This window comes from Dreissena polymorpha, chromosome 3 (assembly GCF_020536995.1).
Source record: "Dreissena polymorpha isolate Duluth1 chromosome 3, UMN_Dpol_1.0, whole genome shotgun sequence".
NCBI classification, from domain to species: domain Eukaryota; kingdom Metazoa; phylum Mollusca; class Bivalvia; order Myida; family Dreissenidae; genus Dreissena; species Dreissena polymorpha.
Genome location: NC_068357.1, coordinates 137,768,253 through 137,782,264, shown reverse-complemented (window position 1 = coordinate 137,782,264; position 14,012 = coordinate 137,768,253). Strand labels below are relative to the sequence as shown.

At 37.9% G+C, this 14,012-nt stretch overlaps 1 protein-coding gene across 4 annotated transcripts in view; it reads right to left on the bottom strand.

Annotated features, from left to right (window-relative positions):
* Nucleotides 1–7,964: 7,964 nt before the first annotated feature.
* Nucleotides 7,965–14,012, bottom strand: part of LOC127871621 (peroxisomal targeting signal 1 receptor-like) — a 38,723-nt gene continuing 32,675 nt past the window's right edge. For all 4 annotated transcript variants that reach the window (XM_052414733.1, XM_052414737.1, XM_052414734.1 and 1 more), the window contains one exon: nt 7,965–13,449. In XM_052414733.1, coding sequence (XP_052270693.1) covers nt 13,242–13,449 — 208 coding nt within the window. In that variant the 3' untranslated portion in view covers nt 7,965–13,241. The remainder of the gene's footprint in view (nt 13,450–14,012) is intronic.

Here is a 14,012-nt window from a genome sequence, read left to right as displayed (position 1 = left end):
AAGATTGACTTTTTTGGATGCATTACTTAATTATTGCAACAATTATCATATTTTGAACACAATCATATATCCATATATTTATTAAAAATACATGGTTATCAAAAAAACTTAAAAAGCTTTTGCCCGTAAATTAGGTAGAACCTATAATCATATTATAGTGTTACGCTTGTTCCATCCGTTTTGAAATATGAAACAAGTCCATAGAAAACGTTCAAACAATAATTTATTCATGCGAAGACAATAATCGCAATAAACTTCGTGCGAAGACAATAATCGCAATAAACCACCCGTTAGACAGCAACACAATGTAAGTGATTCCTAACCGCCAGCTTCCCGGTAATAACACTAGGGTAGTATTTACAAAGTTAATGGCGAGTGACGCACAATCAGTCAGTTCTGCGTTCTTGCGTTGTGTAAATAATACAATAAAAGTGTTAAAATGCTTATAAAATCAGTGTTACTTCATGTAAACAATCTTCAATTTACTGGATTATTATTATAAAACATGTGATAACGACTAAAAGGTATTTACTTCGAAAAATGAATGACTCTTAACAAAAATGTTGTGGCTGACCTGGAGAGTTGCGTCTGACCCATCGGAAGCGCGTTGCGCATGCGTATAGAGGAGACGCCCGGAGCCCTCCGACTGTTAAAGAACGAACACTCAGTGCAATTAGCTTGTGATTATTGTTATTAAATCGTTATATCTTTTAGCACGTGTTAAGTTTTACCTGGATAATAGTAAAGATACATTATTGGCGACGAGGCAAAAACTTAAAGAACAGCGGGATTCCGGGTAATTAAGAACTTTTTGCATTTGCCAGTTTGGCAACCACGTGCTATTGAAACATCGTATTTCACAACTGAGATCGTCTAGAGTCCGTTCGTCGGTGCAGATCGACCAACACAGATTATTTTTAAACAAATTTGAGCCAGTTTGGCAGTATTAATTTGTTAAAGAAGTGTTTCTCTTGAAAAGAAAATTGTTGCTGTGACGTCACGAGTTTATGAGCACACAGGTGAACATATACTAGCCGTTTTCGCAGTTTGCGGAGGCGCACAGGGGTACGTCGCAGTTTGCGCACAGGGACTTCTCGCATTTGCAGTTTTCGGGGGCACACAGGGTGTTTTTTTTGCTGTTTGCAAACAGATACTATGCTGCAGTTGTATAGACGGAGGGAGTTGAACTTGGCTGTTCGTATACTTCTGACCAGTTTGGTTGGTATGGTGGGCTATTGTTGCAATTAATTAAGTGAACATTGGTTAACAATATTATTCAACATAATTTGGTTTAAATACATCGTTTGGACTATTTAGGTAATTTCTTATTTGAAAATAAGAATACAATAAGGCGAAAACAATAAAACTCTACTTTCGGTTCAGTTGTGTACCATATAAGGAAAAACTATTGTTATAACGAATCATGGATGGTTTAACGTGGCTATCCGAGTATTCATTCTATATTGGTCTCATCATATTCGCCTTATTGTTTTTCCTAAATAAAATATGTGGGTTTGAATTCATGACACTTCCCACAAGAGCTCAGTCACACTCAACACGTGATAACGATGATTTAAACTTCTGCAGTGATCCGAACTGTGTAAGATGCAATAAATACACAGAAGTTTTATGCAAGGCCCGGAATTGCCTTGATGATGTATCTGAAAAACAAATAGCTTCTGATATTAAAAGCGGAATCAGTAGCGGTAGATATGAAGATGAAGAGCAGCAGCCCATTAAAAACGATAAGAAAAAGCAGTCAAGACAAGATGAAAGGCCCTGTAAGCCCTCAATTTATAGCCAGGGGGTTGAACAGCCGTTGAAGAAACAATTCAGAAGAAATGAGAGCAGTGACTCGGACAATGAATCAGCGGTGCGGGTGGAAAAGAGGAAAAGGGGAAATCACTCCAAAACTTATGATCATTTTAGGCGTCGTCGGTCACAGGATAGGGTATCAGAGGAAGACGACGACAGTGGCTCGGGAAATGAAGACGACAACAGACGGTCAGTTCGTAAACATTCCCGCTACAGTCATGCTCCATCTGGTGGTAGGCCATCACAAAAGCCAAAGCACAGGAATCACTCCAGCGACTCCAGTTCAAGATCAGGGTCAAGACACGGTGTTTCAAGAAGGCGGCATCGTCATGTACAAGGTCGTCACAGGGCAAGGTCATCACAATCAAGGTTCTATTACAGTTCCAGTTCAGAATCTGATAGTTTATCAGAGAATGAATATCACTCTAGAGTCCACGGTGATCCAAGGAGGCAGCCAAAGAACCTACGATATGATGGACGAACCAGTTGGCTGTCATTCAAGCAAAAGTTCAACAGCTATCGGAAAGTCTACAAATGGTCTGATCATGAATGCCGTGATTACCTGAACTGGTGCCTCGAGGGGAAGGCTCTCGATTACTTCACTATTGAGACGCATATGGGAGAAAGTTTTTCTTTCCGTGACATTATGCGAAAGATGGAAAGGCGCTTTGGTTCAAAGGAACTACCTGAGACAAGTAGAGCTAAGTTCCAGCAGGCTACACAGCAACCGGGGGAATCGTTAGAAGATTGGGCGGATAGAGTGTTAACTCTGGCAATACCTGCTTTTAGGGACCTTCCAGATCAGTTTGGTCAAAGGGAGGCAGTTTCAAAGTTCTGTCAAGGTTGTATTGACAGTGAAGCAGGGAAACACGCCTGTTTTGAACGACCACGATCTATTCAGCATGCTGTTGATCTGGTACGACACCATCAGTATGTCACTCAAGTGGTGGATGGCAAGAAGGCTAAGCAATATGATCAAGGAATAGCGGTCAATGCGGTTCAGTCCCCGTGTGATGTGAGATTAGAAAAACTGGAAAAGGCGATCGAGCAGCTGACTTGTAAGTTTGAAGCTAGTTTAGCATCAAACAGTGCAAGAAATAACGAGGATATGACGTTCCCACAGAGGACTTTCAGATGTTTTCATTGTAATGGCAGGGGCCATATAAAAAAGAATTGTAAGGTGCACCAGGAATCCCTTAAATCAACGTCTGAAGGTCAAGTGGCTGAAAAGAGTCCACAGAAGACTAAACTCCAAAGGGCCGGTAGCGAAGGCCAGGCACCGCAGCCCGATGTAGCAAGAGGCCATTTGTTAGTGCCGGTTGAAGTGCAGCAGGATGCTTCATCTGGATTGGCGGCTGAAAAGGAAGGGAGCAAATCCGTGTCAGCAAGTGGAGTGGAGACCATAGCAGTCATGGTTGTGACGGCAGGGTCTTCGTATGTGAATATGTTGGTAGGAGACCGTCAGGTTAGGGCTCGGGTAGACTCTGGAGCGGATATATCTATACTGTCTTCAGCAGTCTATGACCAGTTAGAGCGGAAACCAGGCAAGGTCAGGGAAATCAACATGCAGCTTGCTGATAAGAATTCGGTTCTCAAAGGATTTGTGACACAGCCTTTACACGTACAGCTTGGAAAGCAGTCTTCCAGGGAAGGGGTATGTGTAGCGCCAATCAGTGATGAGATGTTGCTGGGACATGACCTGCTGCGGCACTTCAAGGCATTGATTGATCTGCACTCGGACTGCCTTTTAATCAATGGCGAAAGTATACCTTTGAATACAACATTCAGAGATAAACCGGTGGTAGCAAAAGTCATCATGTTCAAACGAACAGTGGACATAGGTCCGGATCGGGATATCCTGTCAGGAACGCCAATTCCGAGAAAGGGTCATAAAAAGTCATCGACGGCAGTTTGCCCGATGGATGTAAGTTCTTCCAGCGGTGACAAGGTAGAAGCTACTGTTGGGGTCCAAGAGTGTCACTTCTCGGACAAGAAGGCAGAAGGTCATACCGAGTCCTGGGCGGTTGGATGTCTACCTTTGGTAGGGGTCGAGGGCGATCAGTCCGAGGATACAAGTCCTGTTCGGAGTCGCACGACCACCAGAAGAGACGGGGTCGAGGGCGACCAGTCCGAGGATACAAGTCCTTTACGGAGTCGCACGACCACAAGAAGGGACAGTTTGTCCCAGATCCAGAAGAGCTTGGAGAGCCAGCGCCAGGTGGATAAGTGTACAAGAAACCACACCTGTCGTGTCCCTGGGTGTGACAGCGTGGGGGTTAAATTTGAAAAGGTCCATGCGCCAACAGTTTACGATAGACAGTTGGCCGATCCAAGCTGCCAGTTAGCTCATGTTTTCAATCGAATGGAATCGGCTAGTCAGCCTGATTCATATCCGTGGGATCCGGGGGGCGAGCCGTTCACTCAGTCGTGTCGGGTGTTGGCTGGAAGTTTTTCCCAACACCCACTTTTGTTACAACAGGAGTGAATTCACGCTCCTTACTTCACTAGGCCCTATCATCGATTTCCGGCGCCAACGGAAGATGGGGATGTGACTGCGATGTTGGCGGAACTTCAGGGGGTGACAACGCAGCACATCCTGAAAGTCACCACGAGAAACGCAGTCAACCTGTCTGATGCGATCTCCACAGGGCAGGTTGCCCTGTAGATCTACCTCGGAAATCGATGGTCCCCAATATACGCCAGTTTGGCAATCCAGGATTGGCACAACAAACCACAACCAGATAAATGGCAGAATATTGTTTCGGGCGGTGGTACCTGGTCCGGGGAGCGGTTCCAACAATAAAGACGGGGGGAGTGTTGTGGCTGACCTGGAGAGTTGCGTCTGACCCATCGGAAGCGCGTTGCGCATGCGTATAGAGGAGACGCCCGGAGCCCTCCGACTGTTAAAGAACGAACACTCAGTGCAATTAGCTTGTGATTATTGTTATTAAATCGTTATATCTTTTAGCACGTGTTAAGTTTTACCTGGATAATAGTAAAGATACATTAAAAATTACGTCTATCCTAGATCTTGACTAAAACTCAACTGTTTTTACTTATTGTTTAATCTCATGACCAAAATTGGTCAGTGACCAAGATTCTGGTCAATGACCAAGATTCTGGGCAATGACCAAGATTCTGGTCATTAATGACCCGAATTCTGGGCACCAGTGACCAAAACTGGTCAGTCACGTGACTGACCAAAAATAATGACCCAGAAATTCGAACGTTTCATGACGTCGTTTACAAAACGTCATAACAATAAGACATATTGGCGCCTTATTTAGAAAAACAATGAAAATTACAAAGAATTAGACATGGAATTACTTTGATGTGATACATCTTCTTGCGACAACAAAGTTGAACTCTCAAACTGTCAAAGTGACATTCAGGAAAGGGAATTTCCCAGAATTCAATAAAACAAATGGCTACCAACATTACAAGGTGCCACTTGAAGCAAATAGGTAAATAGGTACATGTAAGCTGGCAGAAATTGTAAAATATTGAAATGTACTACTAAGAAACAAAATTCTATAACATGGATGGCTTACAACTAGATGAAAGTTCTGGTGATGTTTAGATTATATACATTCACTTGAGAAAATATGCCAATTGATTTATATAGTCACATAATGTCACCAGTACGAACAACTTCACAGTCTATGAGAAAAGGTAAGTGTTACTGTCACACCTGGGGTGTATCAATATGTAAACAAATACCTGGAAAATGAAGAGATAAGAAAATATTCGTCCCATCGTTCTTGAGGCACCAGTGGGTTGGTTGACTAATGAATACTTCCGTCTCATAATTAAACCCCGCGCGCGGAAGTGTCTCATTAACATTTTAAACAAAATTGCACCTTATTTGCAATACATGCACCTGCAGGTTAATCATTTCACTTATGACACTAACGATACACCATACGTCTTAGTTTATCCCCTAATTTCCTCATTTGTCAATCGCATATAACAACATACATGAGTTATTACGTACAGGTTGACAATTAAGTTTACGTTACACTTCAAACACTTTTTTTCCAGAAAGTCAAATCAATAAGTGTGCTTTAACGGTATCAGGAGAGAAATGTTTGTTCTCGTCAACTATTTTAATAACAGAAAACAACTTTAAACATTAATTTATTAAAACTGTGATTAACGACTATGTACAGTCAATGAAACGCATGGTGAGCTTAAAACGGTTTTCGAACCTCACATTTACCCAAGAAGTATTAACAGACCAAACGCGCGTCTTTTAAACAATTTTAATCAAATACACATATGGTGACAAAAAACTGATGACAAAACGTGACTACTAGAATGGGTTTTCCATTTTTCTTTCGAGTGTATTTTGTCTTGGAAATTATGAAATAAGGGAAAGGTTTTTACGTAATAATATGCAAAGCCTGTACGAGTTGACATGATGTCCTTATGACATTAAGTCTTCCTCAGCCTCAAATCTCAAACGTATGAGATTAGAAAACATAGAATGGTGGATGGAATGAGGCGCATGTAAACAATGGCCGAACAACACTGATATTTGACAGGCTCTCGCCAGAGGCTTTGATCCAAGTAGACAAGGACCGAGACATCGACGTGAACAAAGTTGTTTTTGCGTCAGAAACATTCCGCACGCAAGACTTCGTATAAAGTTGCTGTTCACACTTCACTGTCTGGAGCCGAAGAAGCAATTCTGCGCTGAAATTTTAAATAATACGACTCTATTGTTCCTACGTTTTATCCTTTTTATTATTTATGAATGATCGTGTGCTTTTGACACACAATACATGTATACATAAAGTTAAACACGACATGTATGGGAAATGTCAGATTATTACGTTGAGTATGATATAGGGCATAAGAAATTAAGTTATAGCGTAATATCAACCGTACTAGCGTGTGAGTTTGGTTGTTGGTCGATAACCCAGACAAGTTGGGTTTCCTCTGAGCACTCAGACCCCCCCCCCCCTCCGCACAAGACAAGACCACACTAAAATTGAAAATCTTCCAACTTAACTCCAATAGTTGGAAATTACAAATTCTTAAATGAGTTGAGTAAATTAGTTAGGAGTGCTGGGACACACTCCGGGTCCGTACATAATTCCCAACTTTCATAGGTCTAGTCACTTAATTAATTAGGAGCGCTTCGACACACTCCGGGTCCGTACATAATTCCCAACTTTCATAGGTCTAGCCACTTAATTAATTAGGAGCGCTTCGACACACTCCGGGTCCGTACATAATTCCCAACTCTCATAGGTCTAGTCACTTAATTAGTAAGGAGTGCTGGGACACACTCCGGGTCCGTACATAATTCCCAACTCTCATAGGTCTAGTCACTTAATTAATTAGGAGCGCTTCGACACACTCCGGGTCCATACATAATTCCCAACTTTCATAGGTCTAGTCACTTAATTAATTAGGAGCGCTTCGACACACTCCTGGTCCGTACATAATTCCCAACTTTCATAGGTCTAGTCACTTAAGTAATTAGGAGCGCTTCGACACACTCCTGGTCCGTACATAATTCCCAACTTTCATAGGTCTAGTCACTTAATTAATTAGGAGCGCTTCGACACACTCCGGGTCCGTACATAATTCCCAACTTTCATAGGTCTAGTCACTTAATTAATTAGGAGCGCTTCGACACACTCCGGGTCCGTACATAATTCCCAACTCTCATAGGTCTAGTCACTTAATTAATTAGGAGCGCTTCGACACACTCCGGGTCCGTACATAATTCCCAACTTTCATAGGTCTAGTCACTTAATTAATTAGGAGCGCTTCGACACACTCCGGGTCCGTACATAATTCCCAACTTTCATAGGTCTAGTCACTTAATTAATTAGGAGCGCTTCGACACACTCCGGGTCCGTACATAATTCCCAACTCTCATAGGTCTAGTCACTTAATTAATTAGGAGCGCTTTGACACACTCCGGGTCCGTACATAATTCCCAACTTTCATAGGTCTAGTCTCTTTATATTGATTAAGAGAGCTGCGACACACTCCAGCCGGGTCCTCACATAATGCAGCCTCAGACGCAGAAAGACCTTATAATCTTCTAAATACACACACATTTTGACATTAAATGTGACTGATTATTAATCAGATTTGCGTAAGATACTGGAGTTTCGTGAAATGAATACATGTAAACAAAAATATGATCATTTTATTATAATATAACACGATCAAGAAATGCTCTTTATTATATATAACAAACATAAACGCGCAACTTTACATCTTGAGATTTTAAGCAGTTAGCTTTTTGTAAGATTTGTTTAAACATCACTGTATGTGTTTATCTCGAATATAACAATATAATAAACTAAAAGTTCGTAATTTGATGATTATAACAGAGAAAATAAAAGAAAATCATTAACTAGAGTTGTTCACAAAAATATGTATTGTGCTACTTAAACTATTAAAGGGGCCTTTTCACAGATTTTGGCATTTTTTTTTAACTTATTCATTAAATGCTTTATATTGATAAATGTAAACATTGGATCGTAAAAGCTCTAGTAAAATATCAAGAATAAAATTAAAAAAGGAAAAGAACATTGCCCGGAGCAGGTTTCGAACCAGTGACCCATGGAGTCCTGCCAGAGTCCTAAAGTAAAAACGCTTTAGCCTACTGAGCTATTCCGCCGTGTACACACATGTGATGTATTTTATACCTTATATAAGCAATCTTCGTAGTTGCACAAAATTTAACGACAAAAACAGAACTCTCCAAATTATTCAATCGTTTCGCGTTGCAACGCTTTATAATTTTTAGGTTTTAAAATCGTCAAAAGATGCATATAATGGCTATATTAGAGCATGGTAATTGTTCAGTATTACTGTTTCCTCACAAATATCATAACTAAAACGAAAATTTGCGAATCTGAAACAACTTTGTTCAATTTTGTCAATTTACCAAAGCGTGAAAAGATCCCTTTAATTATTTGCATTTAAGCCACCACTATAAATGCAGCAAGTAGCGGTACTGAACGGTATCAACCAAACAATGATGTATTGTTATATGAAAAAGTTACAAACATTGGGCCCCTTGTAATGAATAGTATTTAAGGTTTAAATATCTTAAATATGTACAACTAAAACATCATTTGTTATGGGTATTCATTTGATGAAAAACACATATTACTTGAAATGTATCTAATTTTGGTACACATTGACCTTAACAGTTTAAAATTGTAGAATTTTATTCCTTTTATCCACATTGAACACATGATTTTGAACATAAATATTTATTTTTTAACATAACTAAAATACGATTCATCTTTGCAGAACGTTGAAAGTCAATTATGTTCTTGTACAAGTCATGATATGAGCCGCATTCTGAGAAAACTGGGCTTAATGCATGTGCGTAAAGTGTCATCCCAGATTAGCCTGTGCAGTCCGCACAAGCTAATCAGGGACGACACTTTCCGCCTAAACTTGATTTTCGGCAAGGAAGGACTTCCTTGAAACTAAAAAAACCATAAAAGCGGAAAGTGTCGTCCCTGATTAGCCTGTGCTGACTGCACAGGCTAATCTGGGACGACACTTAACGCACATGCATTAAGCCGAATTTTCTCAGAACAAGACACATATTTTTGTAAGAATACTCCAGTTGTTAACTTTGAAAAAATGTCCGACATCATATAAAATATTCTGTAACTAATACTTATTTTGCTCTAGGAAACATCAAGTTGTAATGACACAATAGTTTACACTTAAATATACACTTTTTGTATCAGTAAAGATTTGACTCGAATTATTCAAACTAAAGCATTTGTTTCTCATCACAAAAATGTGTACTTGTGTCTAATTGTTAACACTTGATTGTGCAACATTATTTTAACAATTTAAGATAAAAATAAACACATGTTTGTCTGCGAAATAATTATGAATTTGGCACAACCATGAAATATTGACAGTGAAAACCTATCAAAAATCGAAAAAAGGACAAAACTTAAAAAAAAATAAAAATCAATTAAACAAACATGTTCACATACAAGGAAGCTTTTCAATAAAATCTTCTAAGCATTCCCAACACTATCACATAAGCAATGGTGGGTGGACATAAATCACATCAGTAAATGACTTTGGATCTACAGAAAATACTAAAATAGAAAAAAATGCCCTATCAATATTATATTCATTATAGTTAAATCTGTCATACTTTTCTGTATTAAGAATGCCGACCATATCAAAAACACAAACATTTATTGTATAATCTACCCTTAAAAAATGCATTTATTTTGTTTGAGTGATTAACACACATGGCAGTGTCAATTCAAATTTTTGAACACATACATGATTGTTAATTAAATTAAAATTTGTTAGTTTCATAATTACTATTATGTGGTCTATGTATTTAAAGCATTTCTTTGTAAACATTATGAACAATTCACAACTCTATATAAATAGCATTATATCTTATTGACAGGAATATTCAAAACTATCAATATGAATGATATGAAACTGCTTTTCGGCCAATACCAAGTAAAATATTTTCTACCAATGCACGAAATGCAATGATTAATTTTGTAACAAACAGCTTGGGGCTAGATATGGTAACAGATCGGTAGTAAACATTTCCTGGAACACCTAGTGCAGTTGTATAAAATATGTACACCAAATACACATTACAATCAGATACATCACGTAGCCCTTGATTTAAATACTCAAATCCCAAAATAAAATTACTGCAATCACCAATCCCATTTACAAGGTGTTGCATTACTTCTGTCCCTAAAGGCAATAAAACCGTCTTGCCATCGATGTTTATATAGCAATGGGTGTGCAAGAATATTGGTGTATCTGATATATAAATGTGAAGGAGTTACAATCATGTAACTATCATCAAATTACAAACTGCAAGAAAGGCTAATGTTGAGGAAATTTTAAGGCAAGTTTCAAGTCTTGCCTTCTTGTAATAAACACCCCCTTTGATGTTGTAGCCAGATGTTGATGTTACATCATGGAGTTCAATTTAAAAGCATGTACATAATTTGCTCCATTGGCGCAAAAAGAAACCATGTGACATTGAAATAAAAAGGCACAGGGTACCTTTTTGCACCAATTGTGCAATATGCAAAATAAGTTTTAATAACAATTACATGCAGTATTGACAAGTTTATGTATTAAATGTATTAAATGCTTCCTTTAAGTATACTAAAATCATTTATAGTTATATTACTTGTTCATGCTGTTTTATATCAAGAAATGTAAGTGCATATATCTATATTTTATTGCATATAGTCATTAATATCTGGAAGGAGGACAATTACAACGAGCGAGGCATGGTATAGGGGAGATAACCCTGGGTTATCGTTAGGTTAGGGGTCAGGTAAGGGTTAAGGTATGGGTTAAGGCTTACCCAAACCCTCTAACTCACCCCCCCCCCCATGCTCATTACAATACCATGACCGCTCGTTGTCGTTGTCCGCTTCCCTTAATATCTAGGGAAATAGCAGACATAAATACTGCACTACACAGAATTAACATCATTCTGATTTGATTGCCTATTTCATCTAAAAAGATTAAATATTTAAATAGAACATGCATATCAAATTGAAATCAAGGGAGGTAATTTTGAAAAATGATAAGGTATTGGAAAACAAAGCACCACTATTATATTACTATTATATTATAAGTCTGTCACACGCATAAACAAGTACTCAACAACATTTTTTGAACCACATAACAGAAAAAGCACTGTGGCTATTTCATAACTTGTAAATCTTCTTCGTGATTTAGTTACCTTATTTTCAACCCCACCACAATACTTTTGCATGATCAAGAGTGTATTACGAGATAATATAGCAACCATACCTAGCATGAAAAAAGAGTACATTATATCTGATACAATCAAATACAGTCTGGAACCGCCTTCACCTTGTCTGAGATTTTATACTTATTATTAAAGGATATTCTTAAAAGTTAAAACAAACAAAAATGGTTTTATAATGGAGTGTAAGTTAGTATATGTTTTAAAATAAATCACCGCCTTATTTTTTTTTAAATTTGTTAATGACATAAGCACTGGAGTTGGGCTCGGTTTGAAGTTAACTTTTGAAAAAAGCTTAAAGGGGCCTTTCCACAGTTTTTGGCATGTTTTGAAATAAGTCATTAAATGCTTTATATTGATAAATGTATACATTGGATCTTAAAAGCTCCAGTAAAAAATCAAGAATAAAATTTAAAATAAGAAAAAAAAGTAGCCTCAGCTGGACTCGAACCAGTGACCCCCGGAGTCCTGGAGTAACCTGGAGTAAAAACGCATTAGCCCGCTCGGCTATTCTGCCAAGCATACTTGGTTAAAGTATTTTATGCATTATATGATCAATCTTCGTAGTTTCACAAAATTTAACGACAACAACAGAACTCTCCAAATTATTCAATCGTTTCGCGTTGCAACGCTTTATAATTTTTAGGTTTTTAAATCGTCAAAAGATGCATATATTGGCTATATTAGACCATGGTAAATGTTCCATAATACTGTTTTCTCAAAAATATCCCAACTAAAACGAAAATTTGCGAATCTGAAAAACTTTTTTCAATTTTGTCAATTTTCCAAACCGTGAAAAGATCCCTTTAAGACGTACTTAAGGAACATATTAAGGTAAAATCTGTCAATGAGAAATCCAGTGTTAATGCTTTATACAAAAATAAATACAAAATCATCATCTAAGCAATATTTACCTGTCCTAAAAATTAAAATGTAAATATACATTATTCGAATAGTCTTACCTTGCAAGTGACTACAGGAATTTTTAGAAAATCAAGAAAACCTTAAAACTAAGGTTGTAAGAAGCTTTGTTTAAGAGGGCTCCTGACCCCTTTCATATTCTGCAAAACACCTTTTGCGCTTTAGTAAGTCATAAACATTTGGAATAAACACTTATTCTGTTATTTACAACTTCTTACAATATAAATTCATGCAATTATTTATTTAACAAAAACAAAATCTACAGGGAATCATAAATTCATTAAATTGAAAAATTTCATCACTGAAATATTAGCTTTAGGACCCCTGGAAGTGAAAAATCCATATAATGGAAGTCTTGGTTTTGATTAACATGCTGATTTGCTATACTTTCATCTTCACATATTTTTGTGTCCCTCTTTATTTCCCCTGAATCTGTCAGCCTTTCACTCCGCAGTTCTCCCAAGGGTGTTTGCATTCCAAGCTGTTCCGAATGACACTGTATTCCACACCCATGAAAATACTGCGTACAAACAATATTTTCACCCGGCTTTTGACAATCCCAGGGCACCTGATTATCACTTGAGCTTACACATGTCTGTAAGTCCTCAGCTCTTGGTTTCAATGAATTGCAAACATGCTGACATCCGTCACAATAGATATTACCATCAATGGAATAATTCGTCTCACTAAAGCTTGTATCACAAAAAGTCCTATCACCAAAGCTGCCATATCAAGAACCGTTATTGAGACCAAATTCGTTAATTAGCGTGTCAACATCACGTTTATCACAGAATGCATACAGGTCACTGCGACCAAGCAGAGATATGGCCATGCGCAAGGTACTCCAGATGTTCTGGGACATGACTGCATTCGGGTCTTTCAAGCCGTGCGATTGCTTCTGCATGTTCAGAGCGGTGAGGAAATGCTCCACGGCTTCTCTGAATAGAAGAAGATTTATACTTGACAAAGTGTGAAAGTAAAGAATTTTGTATGGAATCAAAAAATAAAAAAAAGTTTCATGTAATCAATTCTTTCAAAATTGGATAACACTTTAAATATAAAATATTTAGAATAAACATGTTTTGTACAATATAAGAAATAGAAAACCACACTTCTGACCAAATGTCATAACAGTGACCAGCCAGGAAGACATAAACAGTATATCAGGGTTCATACGGATTTTCTCTAATGAAATTCAAGCACTTTTAAAGCACTTTTCAATGGCAAAAATCCAAATTCAAGCACTTTTTTAGTCCGACCAAATGAAAACTGTATATTATTCTGTGTCCAATACTGACAACGTTTCACTAAATTGGACTCTTCTTGCTTTACATTCTATGTGACTTACAACAGTCTGCACTACCCTGCTACAGTAACAACTGTTTAATCAAAAGTAAGATATTTCATTATGATATAGTAATTGACCTACGGCATTACACATACCAAAACAAAACCTGTTATTTGTATTGAATATGTATTCTAAATGTTCATAACAGATATT